Source organism: Natator depressus, chromosome 10 (assembly GCF_965152275.1).
Source record: "Natator depressus isolate rNatDep1 chromosome 10, rNatDep2.hap1, whole genome shotgun sequence".
Lineage (NCBI taxonomy): Eukaryota > Metazoa > Chordata > Testudines > Cheloniidae > Natator > Natator depressus.
The window spans coordinates 16,871,640-16,896,355 of NC_134243.1; the positions used below are offsets into that span (position 1 = coordinate 16,871,640).

The 24,716-nt window shown below is 42.8% G+C and overlaps 1 protein-coding gene and 1 long non-coding RNA gene across 2 annotated transcripts; one reads left to right on the forward strand and one right to left on the reverse strand.

Moving 5' to 3' along the window:
- The first annotated feature begins 3,084 nt into the window (after positions 1 to 3,084).
- THUMPD1 (THUMP domain 1 NAT10 acetyltransferase adaptor) lies at positions 3,085 to 7,360 on the forward strand. Its single transcript, XM_074964609.1, has 4 exons — positions 3,085 to 3,280; positions 4,645 to 4,819; positions 5,487 to 5,735; positions 7,031 to 7,360. The coding sequence occupies exons 1-4, from the start codon at positions 3,176 to 3,178 to the stop codon at positions 7,348 to 7,350; spliced, it is 849 nt and encodes a 282-aa protein (XP_074820710.1). The 5' UTR covers positions 3,085 to 3,175; the 3' UTR covers positions 7,351 to 7,360.
- A 6,511-nt stretch (positions 7,361 to 13,871) lies between these two features.
- On the reverse strand, positions 13,872 to 18,356 carry LOC141994614 (uncharacterized). Its single transcript, XR_012641185.1, has 3 exons — positions 18,344 to 18,356; positions 15,046 to 15,145; positions 13,872 to 13,994 (listed from the first exon to the last, which is right to left on the reverse strand). It is a non-coding gene; the product is annotated as an uncharacterized LOC141994614 (long non-coding RNA).
- Between the last annotated feature and the right edge of the window lie 6,360 nt (positions 18,357 to 24,716).

Consider the following 24,716-nt stretch of genomic DNA (forward strand, 5'->3'; position numbering starts at 1 on the left):
GCAGGTCTGCATGAGTGAGATTTTAAATGTCTCTGAAATATACACAGAAAAATCCTTCAACAGAGGAGGCGGAGAAACTTTCTCCTAAGGAATCCTCAGATGAAAGATTAAATTGCCACAAAGGATGCATGAAAGTTAATAGAAAATGATGGAGAAACTTTTTGTTTTTTTGACAACATGACAACCTAATCTCTTTTAAATTGTTTTTGTGCATCATTCTTTTAGATGAGGCATAAAGCTGGTTTTCAGGGTACATGTTGTCATTTAGAAATCTCATGGCACTTTTCACAAGAGTAGAGCCCTGAATCCCAGTGTCCTTATTAAAGTCTGCCTACCTAAAACTCACCAAGCAGCAGCATCTGGAGAAATTATTCTTTGCTTCATGTTTTTCAACTGTTTTGTAATGTTACTATGTGCTCTAAGAAGACATCTATCACCATTCACTTCACAGGTAGCTGGCTGCTGCATTTCAATACAGACTGAAGTGGTTCCTTTATTAAAAACCCAACCTGCAAACACTTATATATACCTGCTTTACTTTATGCACTATGAGTAGTCTGGTTGCCTTCACGGGGATTACTCACATGCTTAAAATTAAGCACATTTGAAATCTTTGCAATAGCAGTATTTTGACAGCTGCATCATGTTAAGGCCTTGTTCCTGCAATCCTAACCGATCACAAATATCATACAGTTCAACTGGTTCTTCTGACAAGGGATGGCCTTTATTTTATACTCAAAAGTACCTGTACCATAGAGAAAGTCTATTTGTCCTCTCTGTAAATGTAAATTAGTAATGTTTTAAATGATTAATTAGGAAAATATGGATACATTCCAAACCAAGAGCCTGATTCTGCCATTTTTACACAGAGTAGTATGGAGCTACTTGTAAGTGCCTTTAAAATATGGATTGTACAATAGGTCACAGTTGGGAATCTTTCCATTTACTTCAATGGGCTTTGGATCAGGCCCCAAGTTAGCATCTCTTTATATTCTGCAATTTATTAACTCCAATTCTGGACCTTTAATTCTGAGAGCCAAAGTTCTACAAAAGCATAAATAAACAAGATTCCAATCTATCAAAACTCCAATTTACTTTGTCTTCAGATCACTGTAGCAGGATAAAGTATTTTACATTCAGACCGAGCTATTAACAGTTCAGATCAATCAGTATTTTAACGACCAGTTTCTCTCCTAATACTTTCCATATCAATAAGAGAAGGGATCTTGGGGTTTTTTTACAACAGACGCTTGCTTGTGTATATAAGTTTAGCCTAAAGCCTAGAGAAGCCAGGTCTATTATTAATTATTATGATGATGATATTTACTACTTGTGCTGCTACAGTGTATACAGGCTCCAGTCAGGGAGCATGGCTTCGTTGTACTCGACACGCTACAGTTAGGCAGTATTGCCAACTGCCACAATTCTGTTGTGAGCATCTTGATATTTAATATTTTTCTGAAATCCCTAGCTCCTGGAGTCTAGTGATTACTTCAGAATCTCAGCTTTGTTGTTTTTTTTTAAAGTGAGTTTCTAGTCTCCGTGGTGGCAGAGAAAAGCTTGAAAATGTGACATGCATGCACCGTAAAGGCTAAGAAATCAGAAGGCAAATTCTCTCTGTGACTTTAAGAACTCCTCAGTGCCAACTGCCAAAGGGTTCACTGTTCAGTAAGAGCAACTTCTGTTAGGCCTGACAAACTCACTACACCTAACACTTTGCTGTCATAGTATTTATCTATAAAGACTGTTATAAGGACAGTGCTTTCTGCACACATGAAAGTCGCTGGGACGTGACTTTAGTTGAGAAGCTGTTTTAGACAAGGATTTTAGCCTGTTAAAGTAAGTTTAGACTCTCAGTGTGTTATATTTTTTGTTTAATAAATAACCTGTTGTTCTTACTATCCTTACTTGCTCCTAAAATCTTAACCTTTGTTAAGAAACATACTTGTTTTCACTATAAATAGATTACAGGGTTGTGTCCTTATAAAGGATTGGCTCCGGAGCTGTGCCAGTCAAGCTGTGTGTACTCTGTCCCTTCGGAGACAGCTTACCTGGTTATTTCTATGTGTCCAGTGACAGGGGTGGGATACGACTGAGGGAGACTCTGGCAAAGGGGCTGGAGGTTGGTGTGTGTTTATCACTAGCCTGTATCGCAAAGATGAGGTCTACAGAAACCAGGAAGTTAAGTCAGTGTTTATCTGTGGCCAGAGGCTGTTGGTTTCAGGGAGCTGAGGTACAGCAGATATGAGGCAAAACTGCTTCATGCTGCAGGCAGATGGTGATGACGTTCTTCACAAGCTCGTGTACCTCTGGGGAGTATTGCACCCTTTCCCCCAAAAATACTATTTTGAGGGGGAAACTCAGGATTTTTGAGACCTGACGCAATTTCTGAATGTGGGAGTTGGCAATTTCCCCTCTAGAGAATAATGAAACACACGGTCCCTGACCCAAAGTCACCTAAAGTTGTGGGATAAACCAAACTGACAGTCTCGTCCACGTGCTTTGCTTGGGTGGGGGTAACGTTTTAGGACAACAGATAAATAAGGGCTGGTAAAGGCACTAGAGTCAGAAACGGGGTGAGCACAGCCAGCTCCGGCTCACCTTTGTGTGGCTGTGGCTACCTACACCGCTCTCCCTTTCCCCCCAGGGCCGCTCTTTGCCAAACATCACAACACACTGCAGCGTCGGCTACAAACTGGGGTCTCGCCCCAGTCCCACGCACGCAGGGCCCGGCCCGCGAGAGCCAAGGCGGTGGCACAGCCAGCTCCTGGGGCGCGCCTCTCCGCAAGCTGGCAGGCTCCTTTCCAGGCCCCGCTTCCCCGCACGGGCTCCCGAGCAGCACGGTGACTTTAGGACCCGGCAGAGCCGCTGTACCCGGCGGGCTTTAGGACCCGGAAAGCCCTTGGGACCGACTGGGAAGAGCCGCCTTTCCGTCGCGCGGCTGTGACGTCATCGCCCCCGCGGCGCACGTCGGCGAGGAAACGCGTCGTTTTGGCGCCTGCGTGGAGTCCGGGCTCGCGGCTCAGCGGCCCGCATGGCCGCCTCGGAGCAGCCGGCTGCGGCGATGAAGCGGCGGCACAAGGCGCAGTACGTGTCGGGGCAGCAGGCCAAGCGGCCCCGCGGCGGCGGCGGCGGCAGCGGCAGCGGCGGGGGGCCGCGGCAGCTGGAGCTCGGCATGCAGGGCATCCTCATCACCTGCAACATGAACGAGCGCAAGTGCGTGGGGGAGGCCTACAGCCTGCTCAACGAGTATGGGGACCTGCTCTACGGGCCCGAGAAGGTACGTGCGGCCAGCAACGGCCCTGCCGGCCGGGCTCTGTGCCCTGGGCGTTCTCTCGCATGGTCCCCTCTAGGGGGGTCGCGGTTGTGTGCTGCTGCACCAGGGGGCTAGAGGTACCTGTGGGGAGCCAGATTAGGAGCGTGGCACTTCGGGACCCCCCTGCTAGGTACTTGGGCACCAAGCGGGCAAACACCAAAAGAAGGTAGTCCATGCCCCGAGGAGCTCACAGTTTCCTGTGGCCACAGAGTCATCTGTAAGCAGCTTATTTGTGGCAGGCACCCAAAGCGAACCCCATACCAGCAGAGGCCTGGGATTGGCTGTGGTTCCTGCGCTCTGCTGGCATCTCGGCCACTGCCAAGATCTGGGGTCCTTAGAGGATGCCCTAGAATGGCAGTTCTGGATAATTTGGGCATCTCTCTTGTCCAAAATAATAATAATATTAAGCCTCAAAAAAGGCAGCATGTTAATGTTCTGGTTTGTGGATATTTTAGCGCAGGAAGTGAACTAATGTTAAATAGGCCATCTAAATGTTTTGTTGTTGTTCAAGTGCCACAAGAGAACACTCTCTTTAAAAACACTTCAAAAATCAGTATAAGTGCTCCTTGCAGTGGGTGGATACACACTTGGTTTAATAACTCCTTCTGGTTAATTGGAGTTAACTGGCCTGTCTATCTCTCTAAGTTTTTGCTTACAGACTTAAGGGCTTGTCCACACTTAATGCTTCGCTGAAGATGCTACCTGTGCCAACAGGAGAGGTTCTCCTGTTGGCGTAGGTGCTTCACCTCCCTGTGAAGTGGTAGCGGGGTTGATGGGAGAATTCTCCCATTGACCTAGTGCTGTCTACACTGGGGGCTAGGTCAGTTTCACCCCTGAGCAATGTAGTTATACCAATCTAATTTCCTAGTGTAGACCAGGTCTAAGATTTGCCTATTACTTGCTGCTCCCATTTATAAATTGCTGTGGGTAATAATGTTGAAAAGTTTGCTTTCTAAACTGGTGATGAGGCTTTTTTGTTTTGTTTTTGTTTTAAAGATGATTGGTCATCCAGCAGATGAATATCTGTTACCTAATGGTGCAAGAGACAAATTTTATGTAACATGCTTTAAAATTAAATCACTACAGAGATCGAGAAAATGAAATGCTGATTCCCACTGCAATAACTTCTGGTGCTTGTCTTAACCCAGTGTGCCTATTCCTAAAATGTCTCACTGCTTATTAACTGTCTGCAGTGTCACTGCTTGAATTCTGGCTTTTTTATGCCATGGGTATAGTGATTGTTGTGGCTTTCATTTATTAAGCATTAGATGTGATTTCTTAACCCTTCACTAACATCTCATTTAAGATGCAGCCTCTTGTTTCAACAGCTTACAAATCAAGATGACAGGTTGTCAGGAAGTGAAGAGGAGGAAGATGATGTTGAAGCTGCCTTAAAGAAAGAAGTTGATCAGATTCGCACTTCGACTGAACAGAAGCTGAGAAGATTCCAGTCAGTGGAGAGTGGAGCTAACAATGTGGTTTTTATTAGAACGCTGGGTGTAGGTGTGTAATGAAATAACTGCTGCATAACGCAACACAGACAGCTGCTTTGCAGTTTGTTAGACTGTGTCGTGGTTTGACTGCAAAAGAAGTGAAGCATGCTGAATGTTCATGCAGCCTTCCTCTTTCGCATTTGCTTTCCCATTGAACACTCTAGTGACTACAGCCAGATAGTTATTTTGTCCAAGCAGAATCGATCTGACCCTTCTAAACATAAAAGGGCTTGGTATTTTGCCGACCTTGGAAAGCATGCAAAAAGGCTGATGTTCCTAGATCCCCAGCCTTGTTTGTGAAATAACAAATGCGAGCTGGAAGAACATCCAGTGTATTGACAATCCAATAGACATGAGTAGGGTCTGATCTTTTAATCCTTGCTCAGGCAAAACTCCTCTTGCCTGAGTAAAAAACTGCAGAAGTAGACTTCCAGTGTTGCACCTTGTGGGTACTCTCTCTTGCGCTTTACAAGCCAGAATTGTGGAAATAATCTGCTCTCTCTACTTTCAAACTCCATACCCTTTTGTAAGAACTCCATAGCATTTAGTAGGGTGCTGTAGAATTTGATGATTCAATTTCTTTGTACTTGTAAGCAAATAAAATTGGATTCTGTATTGCTTTTTTAAAAGGAAATTCTTTCCATTTGTTGCTCTTACTCTGTTGTCTTGTCTCGTAGAACCTGAGAAGCTCGTGCATCATATATTAATGGACTTGCACACTACTAAAAAGAAGAAAACAAGAGTTATTCTGCGCATGTTGCCCATTTCTGGAACCTGCAAGGCTTTTATGGAAGATATGAAAAAGTATTCAGAGACCTTCTTTGAGCCTTGGTTTAAAGCCCCTAATAAGGGTACTTTTCAGATTGTTTACAAAGCTCGCAATAACAGTCACATGAGTAGGGAAGAAGTAATCAAAGAATTGGCAGGTATGTACTTATCTGACATAGCATGATTGTAGACAAGTGTATAAACTACCTAAGACTGCATGTGTAACATAGGTCAAATTATTCAAGCAAAATATTTTTAGTAGACATAAATGTTGCGTTATAGCAAACTCAAGCATATTGAATTATGAAAGTCTTTCAAGTTTTTTTTCCTTAAGCTCTGTGAAAATAACCTGGCATTAACAACACTCCTTTCTGATATCAGAGGTTTTCATCTTAACAAATCATAAACCAAAAGAGTGTGCGGTCCAACTTTGTTGGCTATAACTCACTGTGACAATACCATTCCTGCAGACTTCCAGGATTGTACTAAAAATTCTTTGAATACTGAACATTATATTGGGAAATGGCTCGATGGTGTTTCCCTAGACTGTGACTTAGATCTGGTCTGCACGACAGAGTTAGGTCAACGCAAGACTGCTTACATCTACCTAACTATAGAAATGCCTACACTTGAATTTCACTCCTGTTAACATAATTGCACCACTATGCTGACTTAATAACTGCACCTCCATAAGCAGTGCAGAGTCAAGATTGATGTAGTTAGGTGGACGCAGTGTCAGTGTAGACACTGCTTTGCTTACGTCGACTGTTACTGGCTTTCAGGAGCTGTCCCACAATGCCTCACACTGACAGAACAATCGATACGACCACTAAGGACATGTGCCACCAAAACAAGGAGCGAAGTGCAGACAAGCACAAGCAATGTAATTACAGTGGCAGCTGTATGCTGGCGTAAACCAGGTCAACTTAATTTTGTAGTGTAGATGTGGCCTTAATGAAATAACTCTAAGTTCACTTGGCAGTTTTCTCCTTGAGAGTTACTGTGGAATAGTCCTTTGGTTCGAGAGAGTGTTTCTAAGCGTCCCAGTCTGTCCTGTCTATTTGACCAATTCAGTGACTGAAAATTCTTGATTGCAGCTGCCATAGCTAAAGTAAGGTGCCTTGTTTCCCCCTGCCTTGTGGTGCAGCTTGTGCTCTGAGATTTTAGTTCCTGAACCAAGTATTCAGAATATTTTTTTGAAACCGTGTTTTTGTGAAATTGGTGCTTATTTTGGCTTGTTGCTACAATAGCAGGTTTCTCTCATTGTTTGGCAGTAAGTTTATCCCCTCTCTCTGATTTGTGGTATTTTTTTAGAACTTGTCTGATTAAAAGTCGTTGCACTTTAAGTGAGAGCTCAACTGATGAACGTAACACCACATTTACACTCTTCTCTATGAAAAACATTCCTCCAGTTTCCCTACTGATTCTAAGACCGTTTCCTTTTATTTTGTAGGAATAGTGGGCAGCCTAAATCCAGAAAACAAAGTGGATCTTAATAACCCCCAGTATACCATTGTGGTAGAAATAATAAAAAATGTCTGTTGCTTGAGCGTGGTGAAAGACTATGTTTTGTTCAGAAAATATAATCTACAAGAGGTGGTGAAGAGCAACAAGGAGGAGCTGGTGCAGCAAAACCTGTTGAGTGCTTCCCAAGGGGAGAAGTTGGAAGAAATAAAACTGGCAGAAGAGGACACTAAAGAAGTGAAACCAGAAGACAAAAATCAGGGTGAAGAGGAAGCTAAGCCCAATGAGAGCAATAATCAGCAGGCATAGAGAATGTGATGGAAGGGAAAGACACACACTAAAGATCACTGTAAAACAGACTGGCTTAAAGTTTTGAAATGGTCGTTTAAAGAGGAGCTTAATTTTTTTTATTTTAAATTTGCTTTTTAAATATCCTATTAAAAAAATGTAATGTTCCATCCTGTCTTTGCTATTGGAGTCAATGTTGCAGCACGCAGTGTCCGAGAGAATAAGTGACCAAACTCTTCAGCCTGATTCTCCAGTGCTTTCCATCTTGTGTGGTCAGATATCTGCAAAGTGTGTGTAAATTGTTACCAGTCTGATCTGGTAGCATTTTACACCCACTTACCACATGTAAATAACTACCGTAGGGTGCCGGGCTGACTCAACCCCTTTGCCTCCAGACATTGGCAGAGGCAGGATTGAGAGGTCTGGAAAAGGACAGGATCTTGCAAGGGGATTTATTTGAAAATACAGTGCCATTTTGTTTTGGTGACATGACTTTGCATACTATATAAACCTTGTTGTCTTATTAAATACAGAATGAGCCATAAGCACCTGACTTTCTGTATGTTGTTCAGATGTCTGCAAAGACTAGTGTACAACATATTAACATGTCTTTGAAATATGTTGGGTGGGGAAGAGGAATTGCCACCATCAAAATAGCTCAGTATTATGAGCAAACCTCTCCCTCACCCTTCTCCCTCAAATTCCTGTAATTTTCTAGAACAGACAGCTGCCAGTGTGGAAGTCATGTATATTTGTGGCAAAAGCACCCTGTGGCATGTCTGCCAAGAACAGCAATGTACATAATGGATAGGAGCATATATGGTTATCCATTAACAATCTGTGAAGAACCCATGTCTAAGGATACTTATTCCAAGGGCACTCTTTCATTTGTTTGATGTTTTTATTAAAGTCTCATTGGTTTTATTTTTTTTATTAGCTGTGCTAATATTTGAGTTAAACCTCCTTTTTAAACTTCTTGATGTGAAAGCAGCTCTCTCTGTATTACACAACATCTAGTAGAAAACGTTTAACTTTTTGTATGGTTTCAGTTTTACAAAATGAGTGTTTTGTCCCAGTTTGAAAATAGCGTCTGAGTTTTTCCTCTTCCTAGAACGTTTAAAGAGTAGGTCTCATTGATAAGTTACACTATCATTTTTACAAAGACTAGAAACCCAGATTTTTTAAAAAACCTATTTTAATATAGTGTGGCTATAGCTTGTTTTTCCAATAGTATTGTTGCCGTACAGTTTTTGTACAAATGTATGGCTTAGGTGTTTCATGATACACTTACAACTTAAACCTATAGGTGTCACTAATGGAAAAGCACTTGCTCCAAATAACACCAGCTGGCTTCACTGTGATTTAATGAAAAGGACATGGTTGAGCCTCTTAAGGGTTTTGTTTTATGATCTCTAGTGTTTGTAAAACTGTTCTAAGTGTGAAAATTAAAAAAAATGCTTCTGTACTCCTGTGTTTTTCTCCCCCCCCCCCCCCCCCGACTGACTTAAGCTCTGCTTTCTCACAGCCAGTGCTGTTCTTTTGATATGTGAATATAGATTCCAAGGCCTGAAGGAACCGTTGTGATCATCCAGTCTGATCTCCTGTATAACAGGTCATAGAACTTCCCCAAAATAATTCCTAGAGCAAATCTTTTAGAAAAACATCCAATCTTGATTTAAAAATGTAATGGAGAACCTACCATAACCCTTGGTAAATTGTTCCAGTGGTTAGTTGCTCTCACTTTGCAAGATGTATGCCTTATTTCCAGTCTGAACCTGTCTAGCTTCAACTTCTAGCTATTGGATTGTGTTATACCTTTATCTGATAAATTGAATGGGGATTGTTTTATTGTGGGAGGCCCATTATTAAATATTTGTTCCCAATTTAGATACTTCAGTCAAGTCACCCCTTAATCTTTTGTTTGCTACATAGAGTGAGCTCCTTGAGTCTGTCACTGCAAGGCATGTTTTCTAAATCTTTAATCATTTTTGTGGCACAATTTTCTCCAGTTTATCAAAATCCTTCTTGAATTGTGGACACCAGAACGGGATACAGTAGTCCAGGAGCAGTTACAGTAGTGCCAAATATAGAGGTAAAATAACCTCTCCACTCCTACTTAAGATTCCCCAATTTGTGCATCTATGGATCACATTAGTCCTTTCGACTAATCTGCCCATCTGGGCATTCCAGGCCACAGAACCTCCCCACCCACTTCTGTAATAGATCCATAACCTCTCACAGAGTTAATGAAGTCCTCAAATCATGATTTAAAGACTTCAGATTACAGAGAAACCACCATTTACTCTAGTTTAAGCTAGCAAATGATCCATGCAGACTGTGACAGGTTGTCACCCCTGGAGTGAAGCATGGAAGCTATTGGAACTGCTGTGCCCCCAAACCATTCAGCTAGGCTGTCCTCTCACACACGGCTCTGCTGGTGACTCAGAGCCAGCCTTCTCCGGGCCCTGTTATCACCCAACACAACAGCAGGTGCTGCCACATACCCAACTGAGTGCTTTACCTAAGTCACTCATGGACCAACAATAGAGGCACCAGCCAATTTCCCAGCTCCTCAGCCTTGCACCCCTACTGGAGTATAAACCCAGAATTATACCATCGTGCACTGCACAGGGGTCTGTATGCTGCAAGCTCATTCAATAGTCTGCTTCCCCCTCAATATACAACAGCCTTTGTTACCAGAGCTAAGATTCTCTAACGCTTCACTCAATAACATGCTGGTTAAGATAAAACAAGTTTAACTACTTAGCACTGGTCTACACTTGGGGGGGAGGGGGGGGAATCGATCTAAGTTATGCAACTTCAGCTACGTGAATAACGTAGCTGAAGTTGACGTACTTGGATCGATTTACCATGGTGTCTCCACCATGGTGAGTCGACTGCTGCTGCTCCCCCATCGACTCCGCCTGCGCCTCTCGTGGCACTGGAGTACAGGAGTTGACGGGAGAGTGCTCGGGGGTCGATTTATCGCGTCTAGACTGGATGCAATAAATCGATCCCCGCTGGATCAATAGCTGCCTGCCAATCCGGTGGGTAGTGAAGACATACCCAGACATATATTTTAAGCGATAAGTGATAGCAAACAGATCAAAGCAGGTTACCTAGGAAATTAAACAAAATTGCAATCCCAGATAGGATTTGAATCAGCAGTAGCTCATCCTGACTGATGAGATAAGCAAGTTTTAGCTTCCTTACACAGGTACAGCTTCTTTCCCACCTGGGACACTCTCCACAGTTCAGTCTTTGTTCCTCTGGTGTTGTTTCCAGTCATGAAGTCACTTCCCCCTCACATAGTTTTTCCATATGGCAGGAACCCCTTTGTTCCAAGCCAGGCATCCAGCCCAGTTCATGGAAAAGTACAGGTACCAAAATGGAGTTCAGTATCGCTGAGTCATAGCAGCCATTATTCATAGGCTGGCTGAAACATTCCCAGGTGAGGCCAAACCTTTTCCATGGTCCATTGTCCTTATTGATGGGCCATTAGCACTGTCTAGCTTCTTCATTGTTGTACCTGAAAGGCTAGTTGTGGGTGTTTCTAACTTCATAGCATCTTTCAGTGACATATACATATCAAAACTTCATGACTTCACATACAATGACAGCACACACAATCCAACAAGCTATTAATGTTTAGCAGCTCAGGACTTTTAGAATGATACCTCACAAGGCATACTTTGTACCAAACATATAATATTACAGTGGTGAATATAGGGATGCCAAGCTGTCACAGAGGAAGGTGAAAACCCCCCACATGGGCTCTGCCAATCTGACTCATGGAAAAATTCCTTCTTGACCCCAAATATGGTGATCAGTTATACCCGGAGCATGTGGGGAAGACCCACCAACCAAACACCTGGGAAAGAATTCTCTGTAATAACTCAGACCCTTCCTGATCTAGCGTCTCACCACCAGCCATTGGTGATATTCACTATTAGTAGCTGTAGATGGGACACATGCCATTGTCTCATTGTACCATTCCCTCTGTACATTTACCAAGCTCAGTCTTGAAGCTAATTAGGTTTTTGTTGGGTTTTTTTTTGCCCCCCGCTGCTCCCCTTGGAAGGTGTTATAAACATACAGCTAAGGGTAGCATAAAATCCCTCCTTCACCTGTAAAGCGTTAATCAGTTCCATTAACCTAGTTGGCACCTGACCAGAGGGACCAATGGGGAAAGAAGATATTTTCAAATCTGGGGTGGGGGGGGGAAGGTTTTCGTTTGGGCTTTTGTTGTTCTCTCCGGAGACAGAGCAAGCAAGTAATCCAGCTTCTACTGAATGATACATCTAAAATTACAGAAATAGTAAGTAATAGCAAGGAAATGCATTAGAGTATCTTTTGATTTAGCTTGTGAATTTGCCCTATGCTAAGAGGAAGGTTTATTCCTGTTTTTTTGTAACTTTAAAGTTTTGCTTAGAGGGGAATCCTCTGTTTTTAAATCTTATTACCCTGTAAAATTATCTTCCATCCTGATTTTACAGAGGTGTTTCTTTTACTTTTTTTTATTTATAATAGAAGTTATGTTTTTAAGAATCTGATTGGGGTTTTTAGTGTCCTAAAAATCCAAGGGTCTGGTCTGTGCTCACCTTGTTTACTCTCAAGCCTCCCCAGGAAAGGGGGTGAAGGAGCTTGGGGGGATATTTTGGGGAAACAGGAACTCCAAGTGGTCCTTTTCCTAAATCTTTGTCTAACTCACTTGGTGGCGGCAGCGATACCATTCCAAGGACAAGGAAGAATTTGTGCCTTGGGGAAGTTTTTAACCTAAGCTGGTAGAAATAAGCTTCTTCTACCTGTTCTGTATTATTGTTGATAATTCTACCATTGCCATCTCATAAAGAATCCATTGTCAGGATTCTTTTTGTTTACTTAAAAAAACCCACCTCCTCCTTATTGTTGTTAACGTTGCTAGCCCTAGATTTCTCCTTGAGTTCCTTTGCTTTCCTTATCAATTTTCTATAATTCCTAGCTTTTGATTTATATTTCCAAGTTCCCCTTTTGTGTTTATATTATAGCTGCCTCTACTTCCCCTCTAAACCCAGGTTGTTGTGGGTTTTTTTTTTTAACCAATCCAGCCTTCCTTGGGGATTGTGGCTTTTTGAACATCTAGTAAAGTGTTCTTAAACAATTCCCAATTGCATTTACATGTGTCTGATTAAAGTTGTCCTCCCAACTGATTTAGCTCATAATTGTTTTCAGCTTTGTGAAACTGGCCCTTGTCAAGCACGCTGTGTATACACTACTGGTCTGGACTTGATTCTGTATGTACATTGTAAATGTGTTCAAGTCATGATCACTTGTATCTCACATTAGTTCTGTGATCAGTTCCTGTTAATCTGTCAGGACTAGGTCTAATATAGAATTCCCCTGTGTTGGTTGCAATGCTTTGTTAGTTAGGAAATTGTCAACTATAATATTTAGAAATTCTAAGGATGTTTTAGTACTGGCAGCATGAACCTTCCAGCATATGAGCACATCCATAGTTTTGTGCATTTGGACCAGAACCAGTAGTGTCAGCATGATCCAAGTCTCATTCCTGTGTAAGGGAAAGAGCCATGAGTGTGGCTCATAAAGTACCAATTGGCTGGTGTCTGTTGGTGATATGGAGATTAGTATGGCTGCCTCAAGTGAGCCCACCTACTCATTTCCCACAAACGTTTTCAGAATGCTTACATCTAAACCCCCTATAGCTTGGTTAGATGTATCTTAGGGGAAACAAAATGTAAGCTTTTCAAAAAGAAACTTGCATAATAAGTTATCCATATGTTGAGTCAACCAGTCTCTTACCCGAGCTATTGTCTGCACTGTTTTCTTAAGATAAATGCATTTTTTCAATTTTTCTAGAGCACTCTTGCCTTCTCACAATTCCCATCTCTTCCCTAAAATGCTTATTTTTCTTAACTAGTTATAAACGTGTATTAGAATTTGAAAATAAGATAAGTTTTGTAAGTTGCTAGCACCCACTGAACTTTGTGCAGTATAACAAATATTCACTATCTGATTAGTGAGCATGTTGACATCATAAGCATCATGATAGTATTTATCAAGACATAACAGCAAGCTGTTACCTATGGGAATATGGGAGGAAAGAAAAAAAAGAAATTATGTTTCCATACTCCCAAACAACATTACATTTGTCCCCACTCTTTGTTTTTTAGTTCATTCCTTCTGATTTTCCCAGTGATTGTCTTTGGCAGTTGTAGGCCAAATTCCATCCGATAAAAACAAAACACAACAGCAAGTAAAATGACCAGATGTAATATATTAGCATATTTTTTACATGAAGCAGCAGTTACTGTGACACTGTTTATTTTAAATTATTTAAAATGCGGTGATCATTTTATTCATATGCAATATTTCCCAAACATTAAATATGTTATAATTTAAAATATATAATGGGAAATATTCAGTATATTTGTCATATATACTACTAGGCTTTCTTTTGGTCATAAAATATTTCTGTGGTACTGATCTAGAGCTAATTTTTGTAGCTTCAGCCCTTCCTTGGTTAGAACAGGGTTTCTCAATCCACCTTTCATTACTTGCCTTTCTGGAATACTTGTATGGAGCAGTAACATTCTTGACATGAACTTGCAGCTCAGGAGTTAATGTGACGTAAAGGCAGGAGACAAGACCACAAAAGCTTTCACTACCTACGAAGTAAAATCAATTAAAATTGCAACATTAACTAAAATATAAACCAGCAAACAACACAGTTAATTGGGAACAAGTTAATTTAATCGCACAACAAGAAATATGGGATAACAAAAACCTTGAGTGTAAACATATTTAAAACTAGGACCACATTCTTTATATACTTGGACCGTTACTGCAGGAGTAGTCAGGTTACAAGCAACCTGAGCAAGGGTTTCAAAATCTGGTCCTGAGTTTGTAGAAATGCTGTAGTGTGGGTTTTTTTTTTTTTAAGTGGTAGATTCCACGATGTCTTCTTCTTATTAAATTCAAGGGGTAGAGCTGCAGCAAGTATATCAAAGTGTAGCTTCATAATGGTCCAAGATATCCTTTTACTTAATGGGATGTGCTTTCTTACTTAGCATGTATTATTCCACTTGTTAAAGTGAACATACTTGGGGTGGGAATCACAAAGATATTTATATGCCTAATTCCCATTGAAATCATGTGAGTTAGGTGCTTAATTTCCTTTGTGAATCCCACCCTTGATGTTTAACCTTTCCAGACCTTCCACAGGTGTAGGATATATAGCATATTTTCATAGCCAGATTCTGCCCCCAGTTACATCTGAGTAATTCTGTGAATTCCATGAAGTTATTCTGGATTCACGCAGTCAGAAGCAGGCTGTACATCCATATTCCTGCCCTAAAATGTTTTGCATGGTATTGCTGTGCCCTGTTCCAACAGCTGCTGTTTATTATTCTAGAGGTCACTGCATTTTAGGGGTAGGAGAAAAAGGAGCATAGTAAATTACTCAACCCACCCTAGGGTCAAAGGAGACAAGGAGGAAATCCTTAGTTAGTGAACCTAAGGACCAGCCCATATTCAAGGCTGAACCTAAAGGCGTATCCATCTAATGGCCTGGCCCTGCAGCCTCAGTGCAGGCAAAACTATTGAAGTCAGTTAGAATTTTGCATATAAACTAGAGAATCAGATCCTAAGTTTGGTATCCTTTAAGCTGAAAGGTGGTTTATAAATGCAAGATATAATGATTATTGACTATAATATTACCTCTCCTCTGAGTGGGTCTGGGCTGCTGACAACAGCTGCTTCTGCTACTGCCAGGTGCTCGATCAAGGAACTTTCTACTTCAAACAGTCCAATACGATACCTAGGAGAGGAAAAATGAGGTGTTTAGTAGATTAAATATGTGCAGCTCTTTCATTAACAAACTCTCCCCTAGTTTGTATTTTCTTGTAGTTTTAACTGAAAGGTACAAACCCAGAGGAGATGATATCATCCACTCTTCCTACAAACCACAAGTATCCATCTTCCTCCACAGTCCCTCTGTCCCCAGTGAATTAAAAAATCCCACGTAGTATTGCGGCAGTTTTTCCTGGATCATCCTAACAACCATGAAATAATGAAAATGTTGCAATTGCTGATGAATTAAGTTCCTGCTCTACTTGAAATTCACCTCTGTGGCTACCGGCCCCTGGGTTCTTAGGGTGCATCCGCAGCTCATCAAACAACACCACTTGCACTTAAAAATAAGCACTTTCAGGTCTTCAGATTTGAGCTGATGGCTGTTTTTTCAGGAAGGGAAAATGAATAATAGAGCCAGGAATAGAATCCAAAGTCACACAGGCGGTCAGTGGCAGAGACAGGGAGAGAAACCAAGTTTCCCAACTCCTGGTTCTCCCATTTCTACAGCTATACTGCCCCCAATGTAAGGGTTGGGTTTGAATGGGCAATTTAGAGTTGGAAGAGTCATTATTCGGTTACCAGGCTCCTGAGTCAGCCACTCCTCTCGTCTTGCATATTGTGGTATTTGTGAATACACCCTCTTTCAGTGTCTGAGGAATAGTTCAAGTTATAGAAATATGGATTAGGTTATAGCTGTCTCCTACCCATTTCACCCTTCTTTGCATGCTAAACACTTTTAATTCAATATTTCAAGACCGGGATTTTCATTGTTAGTGATGGGCATAGATAAGAACCCAGATCTGAAAGATCCACAAACTTGGGGGAAATTCAGATATGAACTTTGTCGTTTAGTTTAGTTCATCAGCCATTATTTAATATGTCATTTACTCTTTGCTGGTAGAATATGGACACATAAGGTTGTGCTGCAGGAGATATGCTTTGTATTTCTCATTATGTTCAATATGTATCAAAGTTTTTGGGCTAGATTTTGACTAGCCCTGATGCAGCTCCTGCCACCTCCTGTCATGGCTGTATTAGGGTTACCTGAATCATGGCTGGGGCATAGTGGGAAAGTAAGGACTGTTTACCCAATACTCCCACCCACAAGCAAGTGAATGAGCAAGGGCAAGGAACGTCTGGAGTCATGGTTCTATGCGCCAGCCAGTGAGCTGCACCCTGAAAAGAGGTTTTGCAACTTGCTTGCAAAGGGGTGTTGTTCATAATCCCACTGTGACACTACACCCCATATTCATCATAGTGGTACGATTATGATATGATTATGACATAATCATGATGCATCTTGCACAAGATATGTCATGTGAGGTGTCTATGAAAAAGTTATGATTTGCTGAATATGAGTATCCTATTTCTATGCATGTATCATTTTTGTATCTGAAGTTATGAATATTGACTATCTGTATTTCAAATGTGGCTACACCTGCTATGACTCATTGGGAGCATGCAAGGGCATGTGACCAGATCACATGATACTAAATTCCATTTTGGTGCCTGTATTTTTCCACAAACTGGGCTGGGAACCTGGCTAGGGATGTGGGCTTATTTAGTCTGCAGAAGAGAAGAGTGAGGGGGGATTTGATAGCAGCCTTCAACTACCTGAAGGGGGGGTTCCAAAGAGGATGGAGCTCGGCTGTTCTCAGTGGTGGCAGATGACAGAACAAGAAGCAGTGGTCTGAAGTTGCAGTGTGGGGGCGGGTCTAGGTTGGATATTAGGAAAAACTGTTTCACTAGGAGGGTGGTAAAGCAGTGGAATGGGTTGCCTAGGGAGGTGGTGGAATCTCCATCCTTAGAGGTTTTTAAGGCCTGGCTTGGCAAAGAATTAGTTGGGGTTGGTCCTGCTTTGAGCAGGGGGTTGGACTAGATGACCTCCTGAGGTCCCTTCCAACCCTGATATTCTATGATTCTATTATATGGTTCTATGATTCTATGAAACAAAGGGGTTCCCGCCATATAGAGAGACTATAAAAGATGTGGAGTGACATAATCTCTTGGCCTCACTTCCCACACAAGAGAACACCTGAGGAACAAAGACTTAACTGGGGGAAGTGCTGGTCCCAGCCTAAAGGGATTCCTAGCCTACGTATGGAAACTTGGTGGACTGCTTGTATCATCAGTCAGGGTGAGATATTGCCGATTCAAATTCTGTCTAGTATATTAGGCTTCGTTTGCGTTTTTGTTTAATTTCCTAGGTAATCTGCTTTGATCTGTTTGCTATCACTTATAATCACTGAAATCTATATTTCCATAGTTAATAAACTTGTTTTATGTTTTCTCTTAACCAGTGGGTTTTTGAGTGAAGTGTCTGGGAAAATCTCAGCTCAGTTAATAAGGGCTGGTGTGCATTGTCCTCTCCACATTGAGGGAAGGGCGAACTGGGTAATAAATTGAAACTGGTCAGGTTTTCGACCAGGGCAGGACAGTACAGCTCTGGGGTCCTAGGCTGGGGAACTGGGGGTATTTTGGCTGTAGCCTCTCTAGTGTTGGTTCATGCAGTGGCTGGCCAGAGCTTGCATGCAACTGCAACTGGGGTGCGTCCCTGCCTATGTGAATGCTGATGGGAATGTAGGACCGGGAGCGGTCTGCAGCTTGTCACAGCAGCACAGTGTGAGAGGGAACCCAGGCTGGTGAGTCAAACGGCTCGGTGGTACCCCAGTTCCAGGTTGCATGCCTGGGGTACAACCTGTCACACACACCCCAGAGCAAAAAGACAGCAGAGTAGTCACATTTCCTTGCTGATGCTTCTCCTGGGATGGTGCCGCTACATGCTGTCCTGTAGGCAGGGGTAAGCCTAAAGGCTTCATCCAATCTTTTGTAAATTTACAACACTTTGCTTACCACGTATTGAGAGAAAAAACAAAACGGCTGCATGGTATTTATTCTGATGGCAATGTCACCCTCTTTCCCAGGAGGCAGAACTTTGCAGTTTTCATCTATAATCTACAAGAACAGCCCATTGTTTAGTATATTTTCTTTTCTAAACAAAAAGCTGTGATTAAAAAACAAAACAAAACAACCCAACCCACAAATAAAATAAATACCATTCTTTTGCTCTAAATACCATTCTTTTGTAGCAAAACTTGCACTGTCCCACACTTCCCCATATTTTCATTCGCTCTAAAACCAATCAGAAAGGTGCCCACCATACCTGCACATCATAAGCGGGGGCGGGGGGCTTTTCCCATGGACCCCGGTTTAATTTTCATCCTTTTCATATTTGTACATATCATCCCCTGTTACAAAAATAAACAAACAACCCAGATGTTTTAATTGGCAGTCTCTATTCTATTTTGGTTCTTATACCAAGTTCCTCACCATGACATCAAAAGGCCCAAATATCACATTTTGTGCTATCCGAAACTCCCATTGACTTCATTGGGAGTTTTGGCTCAACAAAGAATGCAAGACCAGTCACAGTGAAATCTTATGTTATGAGGTTACATTACAGCCAATGAAAAGCTGCATTTAATGTCTCCATTGTAATTTAAAGCAAAATAATGAAGCCTTTCACAGTCAATTACTATTTGCTCTGTAGTGATTATGGTGGGTTTCTGCATGATGAATTTAAACTAGGGGTAAGTATTTAACAAGAGGCTAGCGTGGCTTGCCCCTTAAGGGCTGGTGGACTGGGGCCAGCCAACCCTGATTATGGAAGGAACTGCTCCAGTCCACCTGTGCCAGGTTAACAGCCTCGATGGCACCGGGAAGGACAAACTCCGGCTTGGAGCCTGAGAGAAACTTTGTATTGGGAAGAAGGGCTGGAGAGAGATAGAGAGACTGAACTGGACTTGGGCCTGGAGGACCAGTGTGTACCTAGAGAACTGAATAAATTGGACTCCCAGAAGGGTAGTATTTTAACTACCACTGGGTTGTTGTTTTGAGTTTATGGAGGAACCAAGAGGGGAAACAGACGGGTGCCTTAGAGTGACCTCTAACCACAAGAGGGTACTTGGGAACCAGCCAACCTTCTAACAAAGTCTCTTGCTAATTTTAAATGCAACATCCATGAGCTAATGTGAATGTAGGACTTCTGTCTGTCCGTTGCCTTCATAAATATCCAGTCCTGTCTGTCCTTTCATGATATTGATGATAACATCAAACTAATGATATTTTACACATTAAAAATATTATTGGTCATGGGTTAGTTGGCAAGTAGGATTTCTGGCACAGTTTAACTAAGGATTTCAAAGAAATTACATGTACAATAGAGTGACAACCCAGCCATTTGGCTCATGATTGTATCCCACATGTGAAGTTCTTTTGTTTCTTTCACTTTTCAGAGCTTTAGCGACACAGTGGTATTAAATGCCAGACCTTCCACATAGAGCAAACCCCAGACCGAAACTACTGTGGGAGTGTTCAGCCATTTTTGGAGACCCTGTAGTTCCGCTGGTGAAGTAGATAGCCACTGGGTCGTGGCTCTTTGTCTTGACACAGTTGTGGTCACCAGGTGCAGCTCTTCAAAAAACATAGTATGTCGACATTATTCAGTAAACTGAATGCTGATTCCTTCTGCTATCAAATCCACAGAATTGTCTGGACAATCAAGATTAGCCCTGGTTATTGGTCTTGCTGTACTCCCTTCCAACTGAGAATCCCTCGGGACTTCCTTACTTTTGCAGCCAGTAGGCACATGTCGCTCTTGTTCTCAAACCTAGGAGTGACTGTTTTCTCCAGCATAAAACCTCATTTTATTATATTTTTTTCTCCCATAATGTCCACAATGAGGACACTTCACTTCGGAAGGGGAAAAGGGACATATGATTAAGGGATAAGAGCACATGAGGCAACAAACTGGATGATTAAACAAGGACACCTGATAATTCAAACTCAGGCATCTAAATTCAATTCTGAGGCACTGGGTGATTTATGCCATGCTTTAAAGGGCCACTGTCCAAGGGCCCAGTATTTAACATATCCCAAAAGGTCCTCGCCCTTTGACCTCAGGGCCCTGTTATAGCTGAAAAATAGAATCTACTTGTTCATCTGAACTAGGGCTGCTCAAAGCCCAGTTTGTCATCAGAACTTGGGGGACGGGGGGCCATATCCACCCCCCCACACAAACTTTTACCCACCATAAGGGCAAGTGACAGAGGGAGGGGCAGAGAGGAGTGAGCATAGGGCAGGGGCTTGTGGGGGAGAGGCTGCATGGGAGCGGGGCCTTGGGGGAATGGGCAGTGTGAGGGCGGGGCCTAGGGGGGAAGGGGTGGGTGGGCCCTCAAGGGGAAGGGGGTGGTGTGGGGGGGTCACAGTTTAGTGCCAGTGACTCCCCCACTTTTGAACCTTCTGCCGCTCCTGCTCATTCATGCCACCTCCATCAATTTCTCCTTTAAAAAGGCTGTCCCAGCTCCTGCCACATCCCCTCCGTCTTTTGTAACCACCACCTTTCTAATTAGGCCATGTGCATATGTACAGCATTGCAGCAGAGCTGCTCCCTCCGACATAGCTTATACTGCTCACAGTGGTGATTTTTTTATGCCAGTGGGAGAGCTCTCTTCCGTCAGCATAGAGTGTCTTCACCACACACGCTGGCGCGACACAGCTGTACCAGTACCCTGCCACCGACATTGCACTGTGCACACGAACCCTTATGTCGGTGTAATGTATCTCGTCCAGGAGGGTGGAATATTCACACCTCTGAGTGACATAAGTTTTGCTGACACAGGCTGTAGTGTAGACATCGCCTTAGTGTTCCTTTCCCTTGTCCTGTCATGTTCTAAAATCTCAGAACCAGCTGCACATTCTCAAAGTTTTCCTTATCTCTCTAAGGCTTGAGGCCAGTTTTGCTTTCATCTAATGAAATTGGAATGAGTTAATGATTTGCTCAGGCCTAAATCTAAAGGTTTCACTTTTATTCTTGTCTTTCTTGTCTTGCAAGGGCTCTTGACAGACACTGTAGATCATGCTTCTTTTCCTCATTACTTTGGTACAGAGACAAGGGATTCCAGTGGATTTCTTCCTATTTCTCTGACTCATCTGGTATCCTGCCTGTATCATAATCTTTCTTCCTCGCTTGGTGGTGTGACGTTCCCCTTTGGTGTTATCTGGACCGGTGATCTTCTAGGTCACTCCAATCCTTGACTCTGGGAGCCAGCCTTACTCTGCTCTGCAGTGAGAACCTCCACTTCTGGCCTGTTCACGCACAGCCTCTGGCATGTAAGTTGCTCCTTGGATTGTGCAACCGAATGACACTAGCCAATATCTCTGGTCCCAGACACAACCCTAGGAACCTCCGTCTTGCAGCGTCCAGTTATGCCCGCTGGACGCTGCAAGCTTATATGAGTTTGTCAATTTAACAAAGAAATTGATACGCACCCCTTGTTATTCCCAGGGGAGTCTCTGACACACTGTTTATTCTACCTGAAGCAATGTGTTTGGTTTGCAAACAGATTTATTAACTACAAAGATAAAATTTAAGTGATTATAAGTCAAAGCATAACAAGACAGAGTGGTTACCAAAATAACATAAAATATAAGCACGCAGTCTAAACTCTCAACCCTATTAGACTGGGCAGCAACTAGATTAAGCAGTTTTTCTCACCCCACTGGATATTGCAGTCCTTAATATACAGGTTTGCTCCTTAAAACTGGGCCAGTCTCCTGTGCTGCAGTCTTGTCTTCTTCTCAGTGTCTTGGTTGCTTGCAGCATAGGTGGGGGAAGGAGCAGGGCCCAGTATGTGTCCACTCTGTCTGTTTTATATTCTTGGGGAGCACAAGTCCAGGCATGTCTGGGGGGCACTGCTGAGTCTCCAGGCAAGGTTGAGCAATTCCCCTGGTGTGGCCTCGTGCAGGTGAGTCATTGCCTTGTAGCTCCCTTGCTGGACAATGGCTGTTGATGGGTTGTTTGACACTCGGACATTGGTTACTTTTCTTGCTGTTGCCTCTGGGGTGCTAATGTCTGGCTGATTTCCCCAACCTTACAGCATGCTTTAGTGACCACCATACAACACAAGTCTCATAACGTCATATGTATTAATGATACACATATATGGATAGAGAAATGACTTTCAGCACATCATAACCTTACAAGGCATCCTTTATATGTAAGATCACGATTATATGAAAATGAGGACTATGGGGATTACAGTACGCTCTCCAAGGTATAAATTGTCACAGGTGGTCATCCACTCCTGCTCCATTTTCTGTCTCCTACTCTTTTCTCTTTACACCCTGGCACTGCTATCTTTGCTTGTGGCCTACAATTTCATCCAAACATTGGTAACATTCAGTAACTTGGCTGTTTTTCACCCATCATTCAGTGGCTAGATGGGTCCCTACAGGAGTTATTCTAATAGGGCTCCACTAAGTCTAGGACTGTCCCTGGCCATATCTTTCAGTGTTTACACCCCTTGATCCAATAGTGGGTCCTGTGTATCCTTCCTGCACAAATGACTCTCAGCCCTGGCTGGAATAATCAGCCTGGGGAAGATATAGGTGACAGCAGGTTTCTAGCATGTGGGCCACTTTTGCAGAGTCAATGTGTGCTTGTTTGGAGGAAATTTGGATCAGTATCAGAATTAGCCTCTCAATGGGAACTGCACCAACTCAGCTCAACACCCCTAGCCCCTTCCAAATTGAACACAACAAGTGTCTCTGTTTAAACCATACAGGTAGGTACTAAAGTAATGCCTGAAAATCTGGGCAGTTACAGGTGCTGCTAAGGAGAGATGAAGAATTGAGAGAGATCTTTTGACTCGGGAAGAAGCAGTTCTCAAGAGACACTGATTTTCTAACACACACTGAGGAATCTGGACAAAAATCCCCTGATAAATAAATAACAAAGGCATTTCCCCTCCATTGTATGCTTTACTTTTGATTTGTCCCCACCCATTGTTTGTAACACAGAAATAGCAACACTATTAAGGAGAGAAGTTCACTCTGCCTTAGTTTCTGACTCCCTTCTTCCTTTTCGACTCTGTGTTTAAATAAAGGTCCACATTTTGCTCACAGTCCCAGACCCTCTGCAGTATCAAATTTCTGCTTGGAATGGCAGAGAGGGAGTGCTGGCAAGGAGCTGGTGTGGATCCGTGCCATGGCATAGGTAAGAGCACCCTAGCAGTTCTTGTAAATCCAACACCTAGCAACGGCCCCTAAGAACCTGTGTGCCAGTTGGAGATGGCTGGAGCACAACACTCTTTAACCATGATCCCTCCCCGCTCTCTGTAGCAGGGCTGGGAGAGGAGTGCAGCAGGTGCTGTGTATGCTGGCTACATGCCATCTGAGTGCTCCTCCATGGTGGGTGGAATTTTCACCAGGCCAGATCCAGCAGGCCAAAGGGGATGGAACACAACAAAGAATCTGGCCCAATGAGCTGTGCTCTTAAGGACACATTTGTCTGCTTCCCCTACAAATGTTCCAGTGCTTCCTCTCATGCTGCCCCTTAGGCATGAATGCCTTCTTTGAGTTCATCTGTAATAGATACTGCCCTCTCCTGCTTCAAATGTCTCCACCTAGCCCACTGCTTTTGTAATGGCTGCAAAAAAGTAGCCAGCTGACTGCAGCTAGATTGAGCATCCGTGGGAAGAGCTGGTATTGTTTAGTTATTAATTTATTATTATTTGTATTGTGGTAGAACCTAGGAACCCCAGTCACGGACTGGCCCTCAGTGTGCTAAGTGCTGTACCAAGATAGAACAAAAAATGGTCGCAGCCCCCAAACTATTTGTTTATTCATAAGAGGAAAAAAAAATGTTCAGTTGATCTGGAACCATCTAGTTGTGAACTTAGGGTCTGTCTACATTACAGCAGATGCAGTAGCATGGCTACAGCACTGCGGCTGTGCCACTATAGCACTGTAGTGTAGACACATCCCACACTGAGGGAAGGCGTTTTCCCATTGACGTAGGTAATCCACCTCTCCGAGAGGCCATAGCTGGGTCGAGGCAAGATTTCTTCGATTGACCAAGCTGTGTCTACAGTGGTGGTTCGATCGATCTAACTATGTCGCACAAGGTGCAAAATTTTTCACAGCCCTGGGCAATGTAGCTAGGTCAGCCTAAGTTTTAGGTGTAGACCAGGCCTTAGCGAGCCTGAGAAACCACAGTCTTGTTACTGTTCCCACACCTCCCAGACCCCGTCTCCTCCTGCTGTTTGTTACACTTACTTTATTGTCTCTTGTCTTTAGTTAGATGGCAAACTCTTCAGGGCAGGGAGTGGATCTTATGTGGTGGTACAGTGTTTTGTACAATGGAGCCCTGATCCTGACTGGGGCCTTTGGGCACTACAGCAATAGAAATAATAAATATAATTTAAATGAATCTCATTATAATTATTCTTACTGGCATCATTTATAAAGCTGAATTATGTTATAACTGGGAATGCATTTAGAAGTTCATGTTTTCCCTTGGCACTGTTTTTGCATGGCCTGAAGAAAAGGCTGTGACCCTCAAATGCTTGCCTTATTTTATTTGTCCAATGACAAGGTATCATGAATAACTCTCGGGTGTTTTCCCATTTCTTATCTTTGTTTACTGAATTAGCGCTTTTGCCACATCTGCACTTAGCACTAAATATGTAGGTGAA

Excerpts from the sequence above, each read along its gene's own strand:
- THUMPD1 (XM_074964609.1), top strand. The coding sequence starts at position 3,176 with ATGCAGGGCATCCTCATCACCTGCAACATGAACGAGCGCAAGTGCGTG. Across the intron at positions 3,281-4,644 it reads TGCTCTACGGGCCCGAGAAG|CTTACAAATCAAGATGACAG; the intron begins GTACGTGCGGCC and ends TTGTTTCAACAG. Across the intron at positions 5,736-7,030 it reads AGTAATCAAAGAATTGGCAG|GAATAGTGGGCAGCCTAAAT; the intron begins GTATGTACTTAT and ends TTTATTTTGTAG.